Genomic DNA, 22,461 nt, shown 5'->3' with positions numbered 1-22,461 from the left:
TGTATTTAATACTTACAGCAGTTCTTTCTTTTTCAGCAAGACGCGCTCTCAGACTGTATTTTTATGACCAGTTAGTGAGCAATTCATCCAAGCAGCAGAATTATTTTTTCAGGTGCATGAGTTTCAGAAGAAATTACTTATCAGCTTTTGCCTTATGAGTGGGAGGTTTCTATTTTCGCTATCCGGCTAGGGACAGACTTATGTAAAGTTGTGCTTGGGGCACAAAAAAGGTGGAAAATACTTTGCACCATTTTTACCTCTTGGCTAATAAGGAATGGAACAAGTACACTTCAGTGCTTTTACATGTAGAGAAACTGAGCAAATATATTTTATATTCTGTGTTGTGTGAATTTATGAATTTCAGCATTGTGTGCAGCAAGAAGAATTATGAAAAACTGATCAACAAGTTTTGGGAGGCCCTCCCGCTGTCCCTCTTGGGTAGTTCCGCTATTTTTAAAATGGTGACACCACAGCGGTTGATATATCAGATTGAGAACTTTACCTTTTCCCTTCCCCCTTCTCTATTTTGGAGCTTAGAATCGTTGCTGCAGGCTTCTTGTGGAAACATGGTCTGCCCCAGATTGCCTTAACTAAATGTTGTAGATCGACCTATGATGGAGGCATTGCCACCCCAGATGCATGATCTTATTACAGGGATTTATAGACCGGGCCTACGCAGTGGAGGGTTGAGCAATGGGGACGTAGTTGCTACTTCACCTGTTGTATGGGGGGACGATCCTCTGGGGTGTCTCCTCAGTTACAAGAGTGGTACTTGGCTGCCACGGGTTGGAGGGGCTGAATCACCTATGAAACCCCTCTTTGGACTGACACAGTCCTCTTCCAGGTGGCTGGTTGGCATGGATTTCAATGTGGGACCTTATCAATATCTGACAATGTATTCAAGGGTTACTCACTGAAGACTATGCGCAATCTGCAAGAAGAGTTTCAGCTCTGTAAGTGTCCATTTACAGGTATCTTTAGCTCCACCATGCTCTTACGCTGTACCTGGCGATTCCACAGTTTACTCCTCTGGAGGGCAAAATACTCATGACGTGCATCTGAGATCACAAAATTTCACCTATATACCGATCCCTAATCAATAATGCCCTGGACACCTTTGGGTTACTTTGGAAAAAATGGACCCAGGACTTAGGCCCTTTTGAAAGACAAAGACTGGAGAGATGAACTGGCCTCTCCAAGGGAAGTGGCCATTGCTTCCTCGAACCTCCCCATTGAGCTACGTTACCTACATAGAGTGTACTATACAAGGGAGAGGCTCTGAAAGAGGGCTGATTGAGTCCGCAACATTCTTGTAATGCCAGATAGTCCATGGATATTTTTTACACACAGTCTGGAGTTGCCCCATCTTGGTGTTCTACTGGGAGGACGTTTTTGACTGTTTGGAGGGGGTGCTGGAGTAAACGCTGCTGTGAACCCATCAACATGACCTGCTCCACATTTCCGAGGACATTGACAGGAAAATATATAAGTGGGCCCTGCTGTGGCTGGGGCAGTCATAGCCACGCGGGATATCGCACCGGCATGGAAGGATGCTACAGGTCTGTCGCTGCAGCGATGGAAAGGGAGTTTAGATCACTGCTTGGGACTAGAACACCATATTTATCCTGCGGGAGGATGCCCTTGGAAATATTATAAAATATGGGAGGTATGGGCTGCCTAACAAAGGATCCACTTGGAGCTATGCCCTGAGCGGCATTTGTCGCTCAAGGAAGACAGCAGAGCTTACACTAAATAAATACATTTGAAGGGGGGCTGGCTTAGGCAAGGGCATCAGTGGAACACTTTTTAAGGTGTTTTACTCTTAATGTGATATTCTCAGTGGGTGTTCTTTCAGTGTTTTTGGTTCGACCGCCCAAAATTCTTGATGTATATGTTGTCATCGCCGATCACTGTTGAGTTACATGATCCTGATGTGTTCCTACATATTTGTAACTTCTGTCATTGGTGGTTGGATTTTGTTGTATGGTTTTGTCTGTTTCAAAATCCCAATAAAAATTCTATCAAAAATAAATGAGCAGCAAAAGGTGCTTTCTGAGATACCAAGATCATGTCCCCAATGCTACTCAGGGCTGCCACCCGATGCCACCACTCAACTTTGTTTCTCTGCTGAGCACAGATGACACCCACCATAGCCCACCTGCTGTAATTCACACTCCTTAGAGCAGAGTATGGACTGTCTGGGGACAAAGGGTTCTGTAGTGTTCCCCTTCTACCTATCAGGAAGAAGAGCATCCCGAAATGGTAGTACAGAAAACTGAGTGGCAATTCCCTGCAGCCAGATGTCCATTTTACAAAGGTTATTCATGGAGCAGGTTTTATTAATACAAACTTGGAAAATAATGCATAAAAGTAAATGCATCATATGGTTTTGCAACTAGTTAACAAGCCATTACCACAAGTTTCCTTTGTGGTGGAAGTTCATTCAGTTCATCACCTTCCAGAGTCGAATTTGCACACATTTAACTTTTTAAAGACAGTCTGCAAGGCATGGCCGCCTTTAAAAATGACAGAAGGTATCATAGCAGTGCACAATCAAGTGTAGGACATCTACTGGGCCTCAATAATTGCCTGCCCTATTATATATTGGGGACTTATAGGTAGTTTGAATCTCCTTTGTCCTATTATCTACTAGGGATTTACACAAGTCTGTCATTGCCAATTATAATTGTGCCACTTACACTGTCCCATATACCTTGTATTCAGATCCCTGGCACTGGATATAATTAGCAGAGCCTAGGGGCACAGTCAGGATCAGTTACCAGCAGTATCAGTCAGAAATATTGGGTTGAACATGTTAAGCCTTGACTTTCTCACAAATAAATATTGACAAAGCTTATTAATGTTGGGTTCATAATTCTGAATGTTATATTTATGTGTATTAATTACATGAATGAATGAGCTGTTTTAATTCACTTTGATTAGCCTAAGTGAGGCCTGTAGGCCCCTATTTCCTGATTGTGCAAAAAATGTTTAGTCATTCTTGCTAACGTGTACTTTTTATTCAGACTTCGTTCTCATGAGAATGCGAGTTTTGAAAGAGATATTCTATTATTTTAGACATTGTGAGCCTGAGAAACTAACCTTAAGTTCAGTAGATCCAGGAACTGTGGAATGGATTATGTATGCGATTGTTGCAACCGGCATGGATGAGCTATGATGGACGCTTTTCATATGTCAATGGCGAAAGTCTTCACTGATGTTGCAGTCTGTGTTGCATGAATGGCTTCCACTGCACAACTACACCTTTTGTGTCATGTGGAGTGATGGATGGATAAATCATCTTGCACTATGAACTTTAATATACCGTTCCGCACTTGGATCAGTTGCAGTCTCTCTCCAGACCCCACTGCACAGGTCTTATCACCTTCCCTTTAGGAGCTGAACCCCTTGGACTCTGAGAGGTCTAGTTCTCTCTAATATTTGAAATGGTTTGTTGAGAATTAGAGATTTTCCCCTGACCCAAAGAAGAAGACTCTTAATCGAGCTTCTGAAATGCTGACACCTTCCCGTTTTACCTACTTTTTGCCAACCTTAGTTAGTCACCTGTTTCCACAGATTTCCTTTTTTCAACTTCTTTTTGTTACTGTTGTACTTTTTACCTTTTTGCCCATGTGTTTAACCCAGCACATGTTGACATGGATTTGCTAATCTGTAGGGCTACCCCTTATCGGGTTACTAAATTGTAGAATTAAAATGGCTAAATGATTAACAGAAGCAGACAGAAGTAGAAGAGGGTGATTTTCTTATTGCCATTATGTGTAGCATTGATTGAGTGTTCAGTCTTTCTGATGTTAGTTCATTTGAACATCTTTAGGAGATTTGGACAGCCCATCTTTAGTTTGTACCTTTACAGTCTTGTCTTGAGAATTATCAATGCTACTCTGAGCCTTAATCTAGAATGAAAAAACCCTTGTACTTTATTTCAGCTTGGAATATTCTTTGTATGGCCACATTGGTCATATTGTCATTTTAAAGTGACTGTTGTGAAGTTGTTATGCTCTTGTTTGCACACCCTTATGCTGCGTGAAAAGATTTCTCAAACTCATCTAAAGCATAATCCTGAGAAGGAAAGTGCTTAGGCAAATGCCAATAGCAGATACGGCTTTGACGTTTTCACGTTGGTTATTTGCACAATTCATCACACACACCACTATGCGGGAGAGCTGTTAAACTACTGCCCTTAGTGTAAAATTGAAGAGCCTTCTCACATCCCAACTGTACATCTCTCTCTTGCCACAGACCTGTAAAACTTAGGAAAGCATCAAGATACATTCTGGTTGACAAACAAGGCAGAAAGTGTCTGTGGAACAAATGTGTTATAGTTACACACTACCTAAATTCACCATGTAGTAAAATGTGTTTAGTCCTAAAGATGAACTAGCCTTTAATACATTAGTTATCTAAATAATGTGTTGTATGGCTGCTGCCAGAAAAATAGTTTCAGTTCAAAGTGGGTTACAGTAATAGTAATACTAATACAAATAATAAGATTCCTGTGTTTTTATATGGTGCTTCCACCTTGCCTTTTCTATAAGTACTGTTTGTAGCAGGTGCTACTATTACCCATTGCAATGCTACTCAGTTTTCAGACCTCATGAGTATAAACGTCTTAGCTGACATTTCAAGACAAGGGCAACAAGTATTCAGCTCACTGAGTCATTTTGCCAGCTTAATTCCGTTCCGACAGCAATTCACTATGCACTGTTTAACATTGCTCAACAATAGTCTATTACCAGTGGAGTGGTGGTTCTTTTGTATGCACATGGAGGAGCAACAATCTCACAAATCTGAATGAGAGACAAAACAATTGTCTGCTGCTGATAAAATGAAAGCGGATAAAAACTGTTTAAACTGTTCCAACTAAAGTAATTGAGGGCCTTTGTTAAATTGAGCTCCCTTAGAAAGCAATATATATCTATAGGAAAAAGTGAAAAAGGTGACAAAATGGCAAAGTGTCTCTGCAAAACATTTTGGAAGATCTAGGACAAAAAGAGAACTGGCACAGTTAGATAGAGGTCGTAATATAGGCCTGATGTATAAAACTACCCTTAGGCTTAGTCTCTATGCTGAAGTAAAAAGTCTTAAATTACAAGGCATAGTCCTTTGAAGGCTTTTTGAGGTCAGGTACAATTTCTAGGGTGTCAATGTGAAGAATAAACCCAAAATCAAACAAAAGGCATTAGGTGTACTTCAACTACTAATGCTGTAGGTAGCTTAAATCAGAGGACAAGTATGCAAGAGCCCTATAAGCTTTGGTTGAAAGATGATTCTGAAGCAGGACAATAAGGATGAATATTCATCAGATCAATAAAGGCATTCATTTCCTTCTCCAATTAACATGTTTTAGAGCCTGGCACTGCACAGAAAAAGATCAAGAAAATCCATTCTTGAGTCTCACAGCTACCCATTTATAATGACCTTCAGACACTTGAATCTCCTATATCTGGTAGGACAATATAGAGCAAAATGGAAGAGAGAGGGTCCCAGTAATCCCAGGGTAACTGCTACAACTGTAAGTTAGGTTTAGTCCAACAGAGATCCTTGCACAAGCACCTTCTGCTTATGCTTACGCTTATGTCAGGAATCATAAAAAGTATTCAAGTTCCAGGATTGCAGAACAACTTGGAGGGCTGCAGGAAGCAAAAATCTAGAATTCTAATCTTTATTTTCCTAAGTTTAAAGTGCATCATCGCAGCTGCATTAATCTAACTTACACTCAATGGCACTATAAAGGGGATTCACTAACATAAAGTGAAAGAGTTCTGTGTCTTTTTCCTTTCAATGAAAAATGATTGATTGTGATGAGGCAAAGTATATTGAGAGGGCCCCTAACATATCTGAAGACATCAAAGCTTTCTGGCAGCTAATGTTGTGAAATCATTTGCACCTGCCTAATCAGTGTGCTATATTATTCCTGGGTAAAGCCTAACAGCTTCAAGGACATTAAATGTTTCCCAAAAAGCACTGAATGTCTTTCATCATGTTATGTAGAAAAGCCAAGGTATCCTCGCAGCAATGTTTCACTGGAGGGCTGACTGAATAGTAGGCAACATTCAATAACATCTTATGAAATACAAGATTGATGCATGCATGTATTTATTATGTATGCACATATGAATGTCTTTCATCATGTTTTTTATAAAAGCCACGGTATCCTCGCAGCAATGTTTCAGCTGAGGACTGACTGAATAGTAGGCAACATTCAATAACATCTTATGAAATACAAGATTGATGCATGCATGTATTTATTATGTATGCACATATGTATGTATTAGGTATGTGATTTATAAAGTCAAATTCTAGAAAGAAAATGACAGGGTTTATCTGGTCTTCAATACACTGCCTTCTTATGTTTTGCCTTTGCAGTGCTGTATCACAAAGGATGTTGTTTGTGGCATAAAGATGTTTTGCACAAATAGGTGCAAGGGTTTGTTTTCCCTAAAAGAGAAAGACACAGAATGTTCCAAGACTATGAAAGAGAGTACAACGGGCCTCACAGACCATTGCCCATTTAAGTGGGAGGAGTGGTGGTCATCTTTGATTTTTGGAACTATGTAGACCACCACCCCATCAATTGTTCCTAATGTTGAGGGTGATCCTGTTCCTGCATAACTTCACCTTCTAAGCAAACCTTCATATATTGCAGTCCACCTGACTCAAATCTGAAGCTGTTACTTGTGGACTTCCACTGGCAAAGTTCAAGATTCAATTGTAAGTGTGCCTTGTTGTGCAAGTGTTGCATGACACAAATAATCACAATGGCACTATGTTGTGCTTGAGTGCTTTTTACATGGGAAGTTAAGATCTAAAAATATAATCCCAGCTTACCCTATGCCCCACATGAACTTGAAGGCTCATCTTCATGCCATGCTTATACTAAGTAGTTGGTTTGTTAAGAGAAGTTTTAAACACTTTTTGCAATGTAAATATACCCTAATGTGTAACCCTTGCCCTTCTAGCAGAACTATATTTATGAATGTGAATGTATCAATTGCTGTGTGTTGTTGTGGACATTATAAATAGTATTGAACAGTTCATGATATATAGGCATTCAGGATCATACAAACTATTGCTTGCCGAGAAGGTGGTCTGAGGGTTCACACATTAACAAATATACTCCTGATTGGCAATCAGTATTCTTCTAGAGTTTCGGTGGTCGGACATAGAATACGTGTTTTTGCTTTGTGTTAAAACTTAATTTATGTTCTTCTGTCAACCTGTCTCCATAGGTTCTGTTCCATTAAGTCCATCCTATACCCTTCACTATGGATCAGTCTAGAAAACAACAAAGCAATTATAACTGTGGGCCGGAGGTACCATCATGAGCGGACCCATGCACTCTACTAATTTTTCAAGGAGAAGAACAAGAATGACTCCAGTACACCATTCATTTTAGGACATCCTCATTCCTCACTCCTCATCCCTACTTCTCATCCCTGCTTCTCATCCATCATCTCTCCTTCTCATCCATCATACATCATCTCTACCTCTCATCCATTATCCCTGCTTTTATTCCATCATCCCTACTTCTCATCCATCATTCGTCATTCTTACTTCTCATCCATTATCCCTACTTCTCTTCCATCATACATCATCCCTACTTCTCATCCATCATCCCTACTTCTCATCCATCATACATCATCCCTACTTCTCATCCATCATCCCTACTTTGCTTCCATCATCCCCACTTCTCATCCCTCACCCCTGCTTCTCATCCATACTTCTTTTCCATCATCCCTGCTTATCATCCCTACTTCTCAAGAGAAGTAGGGACGATAGATGAAAAGCAGGGATGATGGAAGAGAAGCAGGGATGATAGATGAGAAGTAGGGAGGTTGTATGATGGATGAGAAGTAGGGTTGATGGGTGAGAAGTAGGGATGATGGATGATGGATGAGATGTAGGGATGATGGATGAGAAGTAGGGATGATGTATGATGGATGAGAAGTAGGGATGATGGATGAGAAGTAAGAATGGTGTATGATGGATGAGAAGTACAGATGATGGAAGAGAAGCAGAGATGAGAAGTAGGGATGATGAGTGAGGAATGAGGATGTCCTAAAATGGTTGCTGTACTCCTGACATAGTGTAATGCAGAAGTATGCAAGTGAATAACTTTACATGAGTGTTTTAAACAAGTGGGGGATAGATGGAAATATAGGAGAGAGAGGGAAGGGCACATACTGGAAGGCCCTTTTGTTAATGACAATATTTATTGTGATTGTTATTTAGCAATATCACAAATTCAAGTTCACTCTTACAAAGTCTGTGTGCAAAAGTGAGTAACATAGGAATGAGAGTATGCGAGTTTGAACTAATAGTTTCATATGCTTTTAATTGCAAGAAGCCTTATTTATAGTGAGACACAAAATCAGTCCTCTAGGCTTCTTATAATCATTCAAAATTTCCACTTAACATATCAGTTCCAGGAGCTTAACAGGAGGCCAAATGAGACAGAGAGAAATGGACATTCAGGTTGCACTCAAACGTGGGTCTCAATCAATGCATACTAATGTTTGAGTATCTAAATCTGAAGTTGCCTTGCCAAACAGTACCCTGTTAAAATATCTTCAAAGATAAGATTTTACTTTGAAAAAGAGTTTATTAGATGACTATAGCCTCCATCCCTTGAATTCTTTAATGTCCAGAATTAGTAATGTTCATTCTCTAAGACTTCTTTCAATACTTGTAGGTCCCTCATGTTTTGCTCACTGTACATACTATGGCAAGCTTGCTATCAGACCGAATTGCTGGTGCAATGTTGAATGTCCCACAGGCCTCTTGTTCCTAAAAACATAACCCTATACTGAACTGCATTGGCTAGCTGAAGGTCATAGCACACATAACAGAGTATCACTTATCATCCTGATGTTTCAGGAAATGCTGTGTCTCCTCTCAGGTGACAACAAACAATGGAATGCTAGTACTAACATTTTGTTGTTTCCTAATTCCATAATGATAATTTATTTTATGGTGTCATTGGCCTTAGTGTTATCCACACTTATTTTTCTACCTTCAGGAAGCCATGTCTGCAAATGCTGCTGAGATTATAATTTCACTGGTGCTGTGCAACTTGCTCTAGTATTGTGTGGTATGAAGTAGTTGGTGAAGAGTGGTTTGTAGTCTTGCAATATCAAGCAGCTTTGGGTGATGGGCTGTGCCTTTGATGTGTTATATGATGTTTGGTGTGATGTTATATTCTTAGGTATGGTGTGGCATGATGCTTAATCGTGGAAGTATGACAATAGTGATCAATGGGTTAAACTGCAATTTAATTACTCAAGGAAAGACAGGTTAACAAGCTGCATATGAAAACATGCATTGGTGAATGCATTAGGTTTTGCCTATGTTATTATTAACATGCTGTTTTTTGTCATAACATGTAACTTCGTGAATTGTTGTGCAGTATAAGTTTTTGAAACTCCGTTTAAGTTTTATGGCTTCTTTTTCAAGAAAGGCAATGTATTGTGCTATTACTGGTGGTATTATAAAGTGGGGAGATTAGTTAAATGGGATAATACTATGAATGGTGGCAGAGGGGTGGCAACACATAATTGCTTCTGGTGCCATAAGAATCCAAGCTTCAGGTCTAAGGTTACCTTCTAACCATCAAAAGAGCTAGCTGATTGTGGGCATCAATCTCAGAAATCTGCATCTCAGATAATGGCTGCTTAGTTGAATCCTTAACAGGCAGTTCAGTCTCTCATCCTTTTGGGGTCATTACAACTAGTACCACTGAGATGGGTAAATAAATACATAGGCCCTCATTACAACCCTGGCGGTCCGAGACCGCCAGGGCTGTTTTGGCTGAAGCACCGCCAACATGCTGGCGGTGCTTCAAAGGGGATTACGACCGCGGCGGTAGCGCCACGGTCGCACCGCCGGGGCCGGCGGTTTCCCGCCACATTTGCCCCGGTGGTGATAATACGCCAGGGCAGCGCTACTTGCAGCGCTGACCAGGGGATTACGAGTCCCCCTACCGCCAGCCTTTTCCTGGCGGTTTGAACCGCCAGGAAAAGGCTGGCGGTAGGGGGAGTCACGGGCCCCTGGGGGCCCCTGCACTGCCCATGCCACTGGCATAGCATAGCAGACAGTGAAAAGCGCGACGGGTGCAACTGCACCCGTCGCACGGCCGCAACACCGCCGGCTCCATTTGGAGCTGGCTCCCATGTTGCGGCCCACATCCCCGCATCCCCGCTGGGCCGGCGGGGATGTCATAATGGGCACCGCTGGAGTGCGCCCGCATTTGCGGCCGCACGGCGGTTACAACTGTTGTAATGACCCCCATAGTTCATACATAGCGTCATATAACTGCAGTGATAATTTCTACCTGTGATAGTCTTCATGTGTTCCTATACTCATCATTTGTGATGAGACCACCACAGGTTTCCAGACAATATGACTCATCATTTTATGGCCAAGAACAAAGGCACTTGAAAAGGAGCACTCAACACAAAGGGTTCCTTACGTAGGCACTTATACTTTCCCTTTACTGTCAAGCACAGCAGCCTCCTGCAGATACAAATATGTTGACCAATAAGGCAATTAACCAGTGTAACACAGAACCTAGTAAGATTTTATAGTATAAGTAAATATGGTGGTGGGTTGACAACTTCACATACAGAAGGAAAAAACAATTATATTTGGAGAGTCATAAGTTTTAGAAAGAAAAAATATTATGCAGAAAACTTGATTTTATCGAACAAATGTAATGGAATTTCTGCTCTTTGTTATGAGCAGGATCGAGGCTGCCAGGAAGGAAGTTGGAATCTCTGAATTGAATGGTACCTGCAGCACTTTCTGCTTTATTTACTTCTTGGCCCTTTTGTTTGAAGAATAATCAGTGTTTCGTTTTCTAGACCAGGGAGCAATACATTCATTGCTTGGTTTGTGCCAAGCATGGAAAGATGGTTTTAACAGAAGCTAGAAAACCCTTCGGGTTCCTGCGACGTCATTACAATAAAAGCAATGAGTGGCAGGCCAGCTTTTGTCATGCAAGGCTGACAGAACAGTTTCACATTACTGCATCCTGATGACATGCCAGAAGGGTGCTGCTCAGAGTCCAGATTTAACTTGCATACGTTGAGGACAGCAGAAAACAAACACATAATGGCACTCGACTTGCTTGGCTTGAAGCTCAAGGCAAAGGGAAGTACTTAAGAAGCAGCGGTTTGCATTTGTGTCCTGGAAAGTGGAAGACTGGACACCCACAAAGTGCGCAATGACGTCCAGAGTGCACAGTGAACAAGTAACAACTCGAAAGATTCTCACCAGAATATACACTCACAAAACTGGGCTTTTCCTTAAATTACCCATCCCAAATACACGTGGGCATCTACCTTGACGCCTTAAAATTCCAAACCAGTTTTTATGTTGAGTACAACACCAGAAGACATCACGCCTTTCAAGAAAAATATGCAATTTTGCACAATTACCTCAGAATATCTAAGTGTGATAGAAAAGAATTTCTACTACAACAATAATGTTCAAGCTGTTGTAATTACGTATTAATGAGTAATCGATTCATTCATGTGTGACAATCACATTGAAACAGGGATAAAGCATTCTCAATAAGCAGAAATGAAAGCCACCGCTTCCAAGTGGTATAAAAAAATATTACAATGTTTTGCTTACTAAAAGTAACTACACTTGAATAGTTATAGTTCACCTGAAAGCGGTCATTTAGGGGGATAAAATGAACCAGACACAAGCTAGCAGATTCCAGTGAGTAAGGGACAATGGGATGCAGATGGGGAGCAGCGACAAAAGGGAGCACCATAGTGGGTCCCTGCTTGTGCCCCAGGGGGACTGGTGAGTGCTCTGCTCGATTTCCAAACAAAAGGCACGACTAGAGTGATTCCCAGCTTCGGGCCCAGGGGGACTGGTGAGTGTTGTGATCCGAGTGTTGATTCCCCACAAAACAACTGGCACAATATCCAGTGTTTCTGTGCAAATCACTTAGGCCCTAATTATGACAATGGAAGTAAATGCCGCCTACCGCCGCGGCGACGGCCGTCAAAAGACCGTCACCACGGCTATCATCCGTCCGCCATAATATGACCACAGTTGGATTTTTGCCACAAGAAGGGCAGAAATTCGACTGTTGCCATGCTGGTGGATGGTGTTAAGGTGGCGCTGCTACCACCACCAGCACCACACCAGTAGACCGCCGCCAGCCGTATTATGAAAAATATTATGGCCTGGCGGTGTTTTGCTGGCAGGTGCTTGTTAGGAGTGTCCCGTCCCCTGCCGGAAGACTCCCCGGATGCAGGAAAGATGGGTTTCTGACAGGGCAGAGGGCTCGGGGGTGTTGTGTGTGTGTGCATAAATGTGTGAGTGTGTGCATGAATGCGAATGTGTGTGTAGTGTTGTTTGCATGTGTGTGTGCATGTGTGCGAATGCGTATATGAATGGAAATGTGAATGCGTGTCTGCGTGTCAGTGTGAATGTGTGTGCGGACGTGTGCGTGAATGAATGGATGCATGTGTGTATGAATGCGTGTATGCCCGTGTGAGTGAGTGTGTGAATGCGTGGTGTGTGCCTGCGAGTGTGCGTGTATAGGGGAGATTGTCTGGGGAGTGTTGGGGGGGTGGGCCTCCTACCACTGCCACGAAAACCATGGCAGTAGGCAGGGTCAAAATGCCACCGGCAGTACAGTAGCAGCTGCTGGGTTGGAGATTGTTAGCTCTGGCCCGGCGGCTGCTACTGCCATGGCGGTTGGTGTGGTATATTGGTGGGCTGGCTCCAGCCAATCCACCAATGTCATAATGAGGCAGTATGTACCACCAGCCGGTTGGTGGTACTACCGCTGCATTTACACCGACTGCCGGGGTCATAATGACACCCTTAATCTCTCCGTGCCTGTGAAGCGCTCCAATACCTTCTATGGGATTTGCACGTTGTGTAAAGTAGCAAATCAATTATGAAAAGAAGTTCTGAAACCAAAGTGGATGAACACAGTAGTTAGGCCTCGTGACACTTATAAGAGCAAACACACTTGGAAAAAGCATTGGTAAATGCAAGAAAATAGTGCTACAGCCAATAGAAATAGAGGAAAAGTAAGTGGCAAGCACCGGAAACAATGAAAGCAAGGAAAGCAAGGGGGTGAGATGTAGGCCCCTTTTAAGATTTATATGAAATATTATGGATTTCACAAGCGAAACCTAAAGAGACGAGCACCATCAACGGAGTCATTGCTTCAATGCCCTCACTTTGAAGCATAGATGTAACATATATGTAACAAAGTGTCATTTTTTAATGCTTAACAGTCAATTAGGAAAATAACTCAATTTATAAATTACCCTTCTGTTTGATTTGACTAATATATGTAATATGCTATAAAGAAATACCTATTAATGATAATGAAAATACGTACAGTTGGAGGTGCTGCTTCGGCTTTCATTAAATCTTCATACACTTCGCCACCTTCATCATCCCCATAGACACAATCATATAGCTCTTCATCATCGTCCACCCCAGTTTCACTTAAAGACAAAGTAAAATGTTTCAACTCAAGCACTTTCTTCAGTTAAAATTATCAATGGAAATGCCTAACTGGTGTGAAATAAAATGTCCTCAATATACATTTATGAAAATAATAGACATGCCTTATGCATATTTCAAAATAAGCAGACATCTTCGCATGTATACAGAACAGTGAAGAAATTAGCCAAATAATTTTAAAACTATTATGCTATATTACGTTTCTTATGAAATGTAACCGCTGCACTGGAACTATTTTTTCTATGGCTCAACACAGTCAGCAATATGCCTCTTAGGTAGAGGATCCCTCCAGTTGGATCTTTTTACAAGTCCACAAGCAAACTTGTTTTTTTTGTACGTGCCCAGTGCAATAACCGCCAAATCATGCCACTGGTAAAGCCATACCTTAGTTTCATATACTGCAACCCACAAAATTGTTTTTCTTGAGTACAGAATAGAGAAAAACTAAGACACGATAAGGACCCTGTCTCACCACCCCCTTTGAGTGGCAGCTGCCACTGTCCCCTACAGCAGTACTGAAATCGGGTAATGGCTATTCTTCTATCGAGAGTAAATATCAAAAGACTCCCATCAAGTATGGGGAGAAAGGGATGGCCTCCAAAAGGTACTAACCAACTTGGACAAAGCATGGGAAGAACACTTCTTTATGCAGTCATAATCCATCTAGGCAACTCAATGGAATAACAAAGTTGAGAGAGTGGGTTTGTCCCCATCCCCGAATATGAAAAAGATGACACGAAAAAAGCTAAATGCCACAGTCAACAAGCAATCCTTGTAGTTAAAGTACCAGCAAAAAATGTACGCTTTAGGAACCGTACGACTGAGTTGTCACACCGGCTTGTTACATCCAATCTCGAACGTTCTACAGTATCTCACTCTGCAGGCAAACCAGAGGGAAGGAAGATTGTTTGCCTTAGCTAGGAGGGGTGCTTACCATTAAACACAACTAAGAATAGAAGAAACCCGGCAGGGTCAGACAAATGCCTCTGTGGCAAAAGAGAGGAACTGGAACATTTTATGCTGCTCTGGAAATTATCTGAGACGGCCAGGTCAAATACAATAATTAAGATCTTATGTAGGGAACAGCTTGATAACACAGCAGACAATATATTCTTTCTGCTAAGTGATCTAGTGATATATGTAACAAAAGCAAGTGGCCCATGTTTAAAACTAAACTGGGATATTCGTGAAAAACATCAGGTTGCCTAACTAGAAGGCTTGGTGTTCAGGCATGCTCACCAGCTTAAATACTTTGTAGCCCCCACAGCTTTTTAACATGGTTTTATTCTCTTGCGAATTTTATCAATATAGAATGGTATATCATGTTTTTAGCATCCAGTATTTTTAGGTATCTAATTGACTCTAAGGTGTGATTTATCTATTTGTATGTACGGAAGCGAGCTATGTTTTGTAGTGTGGGCCGAAGTCACTTTAATGAATTGAATTCAGGCAAAATAACTATAACCAGGAGCTGAGATACAAAACAAATTTCTAAAACTATATATGATGCTAACCATTAATTGTATTAGGCAACCACCATAGAGCTTAAAGCTGGTGAAATTGCCATCTGCTCTTAATACTGGCAAATACAGAAGTCTTACATCTATGAATAGCCATTTGAAATCACATTTAAAAAAGCAAATTACTTCACTCTAGAGGCTTGAACAATAGTGGATTTACATACAGAGGAGCAAAGCGAAACGGGCTAAAACACTGGAAGAAAATTCATCTTTTTAAAACTGAGTCAACCTATCACAGTACCGTCAGTAGTCTACCCATCTTTTCAAATAGACTGATCCAATGTTTTAATAGAGACTCATTGTTATTTATGCTGCATCATAACCACAAGTTACTTGGCTTATTCTACTGCCAAAGGGGATTCAAATTCTAGCTCTCCTGCATGAACTGCCCAGGTTTGACATAAGATCAGTCTATAACCCATAAGTATGAATGAGAAGAGTGGCAACACCAGCAATAATGGGGCTGGTCATATGGATGCTCACTTAGAGCCTCTCTACCAGACATGTGCATGATGTCTAAAGACACCCAATGAATCTCCCTTGCACACCAAACATTCTCATAAGATCCCACAGAAACCATAAATGGCACCAATGGTGCTCCAAAAACTCATTATGGAGTTTTCAGTAAATAAAGTCACAGTTGTAGTCTGCGGTGACTTTAATGTCACTTTGAACACAGTATTAGATAACTTTAATAGAGGAGTGAGTGTGAGGAAGAAGATTACTAGGCAAACTGTCAGTTAATGGCTTTGTTGGAGCTTGAGTACACCGGGTAATATACACATGTATAACTATAAAGATATATGTTTTATTGAAATGCACAAAGGCAGTGCTCTATGAACAATGACATTTTAGTTTCCACATTTTTCTCAACCCATAGGAAGGTATTCTTCCAATAATTTGCTTAGATCACACTTTCCATCTAGATCAAGATTGCAGAGGATGGCTTAAAGTGTCAGGGACATTTTTGCGTGGAATCATCAGTACACTTCAGTTTGATGTACGACGTGACATAGAAATAAGTGTGCAAAAGACTATGCACTTTTCATGGTTTTTTTCCCAAACGCAAAGTTTGCGTCTAGGACATATCATCAGCAGTTTCAATAGGACGAGTCATAAGGCTATGATTGAGATACATTAGTTACTGGTATACCATGAAGGTGTGGGCATCAGTCATACTAGGCAAGTACAACAACGTATCCCAGCGACTTAGTTATGATGATTTACTAAAGAAATTAACTATTAGATGTAAACAAGGAGGCATTCAGTTAGAAAGCTGTGAAGACGCAGCTGGTCCACACAAGTAGAACAGTTTTTATAAGCAAGATGCTGTCTTTTAAAACACTGAAGAGTGTCAAGTATTAGCACAGATCATGGAGATGGGTAATCTGAATAAGGTGTGGGTTAAAAAAACATCTGAAGTGCTTGCATCTTGTAAATCGTGCATGCACTGATACACCACTGACGATTTCTTAACCCAATCTGAGTGGTGTGCTTTACTACATCTTATCAGAAGCCACTGTGGGGTTTGTAGATTTGGCAGAACTGAAGAGAATAATAAAAGAGTTGCCTAATGGGAAGGCAGTGGAGAAATGGTCATTCAGGTAAGCCTTAGAAGAAATTCCACACACAACTAACCCTGATACCCTTAGTTACATTCTACACAATAAAGGAAGTTGCACTAATCCAAGCCTCCAAGATCAGGAGAAATAAACGAGCTGCTGGGGTGAGAAGGTATCTGATTAGTCGGTCGCTGCTTACTCTAGTCCAGGAGAGACACCAAACAGCATATTAATTTAGCTTTTGTCATACTGTACATAGTTACAACTGAGACTATTTGCAGTGGCCGGATTGATTTATTTCAAATTGTTTATTTCCCAAGAATCAAATTATCTAAGGTAATTAATGAAGAAATGCACGAATCCTCATAGGCTTTGCATATACAAGATTCACGACCAACTCTTCATAGAATGATGAAATGCTTGATATATTTGTAGGTTTTCAGAACATAATGTCAGACTACATTTTCCACATAGAAAGTATTATTGAAAGGTACTCATACTAGCTTGAAGTGCCTCCTGGTAACTCAGCATCTCAATCCAATCATCATTCAGACAATAACAATGCTTTGGCTTTCATTCAAACTCTGCTTCCAAACGTTATCAATGCTTTGTAAATTGAACCTACTCAATTAAATCAGGAAGCGCTTTATATATGTCTTCGTCGTCATCAATGCGTTCTTCTGTGGCAAATGGTCTGTAGAGAAAGAAATACAAACGTGTTTTCTATGGAAGTAACATTGACAAAAGTACTCCTCATGTCATGCAGTCCCTGCTGCCACTAGCAGTGGGTTTAAACAAGATCTCATTCCACATCAGTCCCCACAAGAGCAACATTTTTAAAATTTAACAAATTTGCAAATTACAGAAGCCATATTTGTTTAAATGTCTCATCCCAGCAACAAAGTTCACCGTACCTTAAAAAGAAACGTACACATCCTGTGGTTTAGCACTGAGGATACCAGACTTTAGATTGGGAATCACACTTTTTCCGTCAGCTGGAATCCCTCATTCCAGGTTCCAGCTACAATGTGTTCCAAGGTCAAAAGTAAAGGAAGAGCTATCAGAAAACATTTAAACAAAGACCCATGACAGAACTGGTCTTTTTTCTAATGGGTCAACTACAAAAGAAACGTGGGCAAAAACAGTACAACTTTTCAGAAGGGCCTGGATATAGGGGCGATGGCATGTTTCATCCATGAAAATATTAGGTTAGTCCAGTGATGCCACAAAGGCGAGACGTACACCTTTCATGTATATTTTAGCAGCAGCGGCCAATCCAGCTACCATCATGTCCTGATTACCGGTCATCACTATATGTTCGGCAGCTGTAATTTCCTTCTTGCATACTTGATGGGGCACTCAAAGAGCCACGTCACTATGTTCAGTGAAAATTACATATGTTCAGACCACTGATTCCTGAAAGGAAGCTATTTATTTATGTTTGATAATGCCCGTTTTAATCAGCAGTCATATATATATATATATTTATATATATATATAGTAGGTGGGCTTTTCTGATGAGAAGACTATGACCATAAAGGCTCTGAGTTCGTAAATATCTCCCCAAGAGGCTGCTGAGCTCTTTGTTCTTTAACATGAGAAGCCAGTATTTGTTCTGAAATTACATGAAGGTGGGCTGGTTAGACTCGCGTAAACTGTTATCTACAATAGATTCACTTTTGGAAACATGGCTTTTTATTGCCCCATTCCATTTGGAAAATAAATGCTAAAGAACAACGAGGGAGGCAGAGGCATTGATTACAAATCGTTTCATAATAGGATCAAGTATTGTGTTTTTTACTTTTGTAAATTTTTACTTTTGTATTCCCTGCCACATAATATATTAAAGTGACCATTTTGTTGCAAGCTCCAAATTAATTCTGATCTGCTACCCAATATTGATCTCTCTTGTTTGTGTTCAAACAGGTAAAAACCCTCTTACCATTTCTTAGTGAAATATCCACCTTGGCTTTTGTATGGAGGAACCAATGTTAGGAAGTGTTCAGAGACCTACACTCCGAATTTAAATTATTAAGAAGATAGTCTGTGCCTGGTGAATCGGCCCTTTATAACTTCCAGACGGGAGGGACTAAGTATAAACACGGGATAAAATAGCTTGTTTGAAGGTTTTAATTGCAAACTTGGCTTCCATTGTCTTTATTATAGACCCAACTATATACAGCTTGTTGCAGATAATTTACTTTTTCTGCCAGATCTCTCCAGCCTTTCAGCTTTTTCTTGATCCTCTTTTTGTTGGTAGTAGGACTTTCTGCACTGGGACATTGCTATTGAGTTCCACAGTGTGTGTACTCTGGCACTAAAATTGTACTAGTAAAACTGTTTTTATCCAACTGGTCTACTTAAGTGCCCAGTAAGATCATTCTAGATGGCACAGACAATTCACTTTTGGCGCGGAAGTTAAATTTCATATGTGGGATGCAGTGTGTATTTGCATCACCCTCTCACATATCAAAAATGTATGCCTGCCAGAAACGCCATTGTACTGTGGCTGAGCTGCATCAGAGGAAAATAGTGCCTTTGCACTGTAGTAAAAGCAGATTCTTATTTATACATAACTCACCCCTAAAGTGTGCCTTGTAAGCCCACAGTGCACAGTGTTATTATATAAAATAGGCTAAACTACATATTGGGGTCAGTGGGTCTCACAGTGATATAAAACCCAAAATGCATTTCACAGTGTAGACTTTGCTTCTAGTTTCCCTGGACAGTCCCAGATGGGATTAAGACCTGATTAAAATTTTGGCTGACTTGGTACTCCATCACAAACACAAAAGGTCTCTAAACATTGAGGCCTGCAGCCTCTTTTAGAGGCAGGCAGACCTTAAGTAGTCTGTCAGCAGAGCCCCGGTTGGCTCTGTTGATGGAATACTTCCTCCAGTGGACTTTAGGTGTTTGGGTCATCAGTTTTTTAGCACAAGATTTTTTCTGAAATTTTTTTCAAATGTTTGGTGAACAGCCAACCATCCCCTAAGATTTTTGTACACTGACAAGAACCACTGTGATGGTGGTTCATTTTTGGGTACAGAAATGACCGCCGTGCTAGTAGTCATCTCCTCATGTGATGAGTCGCAATCTGTCAGGATGGCAGAGGAAATGTCCTCTTCTACCCTGACATATGGAGTACCGTACCATCTGTCAAACTCATAAACAAGTCCTTAATCTTTATTTCATATGTCATCTGGGAAAATGCTAGAAAAATAATTCAGAGTTATTTCTTGCCTAATTTTCAAAATCTGATTTAATGGTGATAACTTAAGTGGAAAAGTAATTTTATAAAAAATTTACTGTACTTTGCGTTAGGCAAAATGGGCCTAAAACCAGTTTTCTACTCAGTTTCTCCAAAGCTGGAATACATCCATGACTAGGTAAGCTAATGGCTCTGGCTTAGAGGACAATAGGACAATAGACTGCCTCTAAGGCCATGAAGAGGAGAAAGGTGTTAACTGTGGACCATTTAGCAGGAATTTGCAATATGGGAGGAAACAGGATCAATTGGTAGAACAAACTGCAGCTTTAGCACTAACCCTCTGGACTTGGGGTTGCCAGGGAAGTCTTTTTCTATTCATTTCCAACATGCCCCTAGGCAGCTAGGATCCAATCACTGACAAGTAGAGAACCAGTTCTGACTTGTTAAATGGAAGCTCATCTAAATAGGGAAGTGGCAACAAATCTGAATACAGGTCTGTTTGGAGGTCAAATGTGGGATCCTGGGTAATTTTCCACTAACACAAAGAGGAAATGCTTCAAAAGAAAGTGAGGGTACTGTGAGAAAATAGTTATGATTTGGTGCAGGATATCTCCAGTCACAAGCTAGTGCACAGTATGACTCTGGTGCTTCAACCACTATCTCGTCAGAACATTCCTAAACCTTCGTACATCCCACCTGAAGAATAAGGACTTGCTAGGAAGGTCGCCTAGCTTCTTCTTGAAGAAGAAGAATCACTCAAGAATTCAATAACTCCAGTAACTTTCTGCACCCAGGGACCGGCACTGCTCGCAATAATCAAATGGTGGTCCTCCTGTTTGTCTGCTTCTTGATACATAAAACAGAAGGATTCCTGCCCTCCAGGGGTCCATCTGACTACATAGCACTGGGTCCTGCAGGAGACCTTACAGTAGAGTGACCTGGAGCTTAAGTGACATAGCAGGTTGGAGAAGGGAGCCCAGAATTGGATGCTGGAGCTCTGGCACAGGCACAAGCCGGAGCTTATTAACCAGGCCAAGCACTGGAGCCCTCCAGATGCCAGGGGGGATCTGTCTTTGGGTCTAAGTGACAAAGCAGGCTGGGGAATGGAGCCCAGTGATGAAAGCTTCCATCCACAGGACAACTGAAGCATTGACCAGGGCCCAGTTAGATCTTCTTAACCCAGCCAGGAAAGGGAACCTTCTCAAGGTGGGATGTGGAATGCAGCCGAGGGCAGGGGCTTCCCACAGCTCAGCTCCTGGGCCTTGCATGGCTTCCTAACCTGTCAACCAGAAGAGCCATCCTGGGGCCAGCAGAGCTCAGTCCTGTACTCCAAGTGACACAATGGACTGGAGAATGGAGCCCAGCAAAGGAGGCTTCCACCCCAGGCCAAGCTGGAGCTCTGCCCAGGGCCTAAATATAGCTTTTTAACCCAGCCAGGCAGGCAAGCCCTCTTTGGGCCAGCTGGCTATGGAATGGAGCCCAAGGGACCCACAGCATTATCTGGAGCTCTAACCCAGAGCTGGTTAAGACATTCTTAATACAGGCAAGTTGGGGAGGACTCTAAGTGGCACAGCATGATGGAAATGGGAGCCCAGGCCAGCTGGAACTCTGACCTGGTGCCCACTCAGATCTTCTTAACCCACAGAAGCAGGAGAGCCATCCCAGTACCTGAAGGGCGCCGTCCTAACTGACACAATAGACAAAAGAATGGGGGACAGAAGCTTACACCACCCCAGACCAGTCAGAGCTCTGACCTGGGGCATAGTCAGAGCTTCTTAACCAGGCCAATCAGGTGAGTCGCTGCTGGGCCTGCGGAACTCTGTTTTGGGCTCTAAGTTACCAGGCAGAATGGAGAAGAAAGCCCAGGGCTAGAGGCTTCCACCCTCAAGCTAGCTAGAGCTCTGACCTTGGGTCCAGTCAGAGCTTCTTAGCCCAGCGAAAAAGGGGAGCCCTCGCAGAGCTTGCAGACCCTATCCTGGGCTCTAAGTGACACAGTGAAATGGAGAATGGAGTGCAGGGCTAAAGGCTTCCAAACCCCCCTCTCCCTCCCATGTCACCTGGAGCTCTGTCTCAGCGCCTGGTCAGAGCTTTTAACCCGACCAAACAGGGGACCTCTCCCTGGGCCAGTGGGGCCCTGTGCGGGGCTCTAAGTGGCAAGCGGGAAGGAGAAAGGAGCCCAAAGCTGAAGTTTCCACCCCAGGGACAGCCAAAGCTCTACCTGGGGCCCAGTCAGAACTTCTTAATCTGGCCACGTAGGGAAGTCCCCTTGGTGCAGGCAGGATCCTGCCCAGGACACTTTGATTTGTCCAGGGCACTTTGTGAAACGACAGGCTGAAGCCAGGTCCCAGGGGTACTCACTCAAGGCCTGCCAGACCTCTGAAAGGGGCCTGGTCAGGTATTTTCAACCCCGTGTGGCAGGGGACTTATCCCTAGTCACTTTGTGACATGGCAGTCTAGCATATAAACCCTAGGTGGGCCCCACAGGAGCTCTGACCTGTGGTTTTTGCAGAGATTTCCACCCCACTGAGAGTAGAAACTCAATAAATGGTTGGTTGTATTGAGCTGCCAGTACCCTTCCCAGGAAAAGCAATCAATTAGACTGCAAGTCCTACTACTACAGAGGAATTCCAATATCCATTCTTGAAAT

At 42.0% G+C, this 22,461-nt stretch overlaps 1 protein-coding gene across 1 annotated transcript in view; it reads right to left on the bottom strand.

Annotated features, from left to right (window-relative positions):
- The window catches only part of VAV3 (vav guanine nucleotide exchange factor 3), a 1,144,177-nt gene that overhangs the window by 703,233 nt on the left and 418,483 nt on the right, over positions 1 to 22,461 (bottom strand). Inside the window, exons 4-5 of the mRNA XM_069232407.1 lie at positions 17,232 to 17,300; positions 13,397 to 13,505 (exon numbers count right to left, since the gene is read on the bottom strand). Coding sequence (XP_069088508.1) covers positions 13,397 to 13,505; positions 17,232 to 17,300 — 178 coding nt within the window. The remainder of the gene's footprint in view (positions 1 to 13,396; positions 13,506 to 17,231; positions 17,301 to 22,461) is intronic.

Source organism: Pleurodeles waltl, chromosome 4_2, assembly GCF_031143425.1.
Source record: "Pleurodeles waltl isolate 20211129_DDA chromosome 4_2, aPleWal1.hap1.20221129, whole genome shotgun sequence".
NCBI lineage: Eukaryota > Metazoa > Chordata > Amphibia > Caudata > Salamandridae > Pleurodeles > Pleurodeles waltl.
This window is presented reverse-complemented; position numbering and strand designations above follow the sequence as displayed.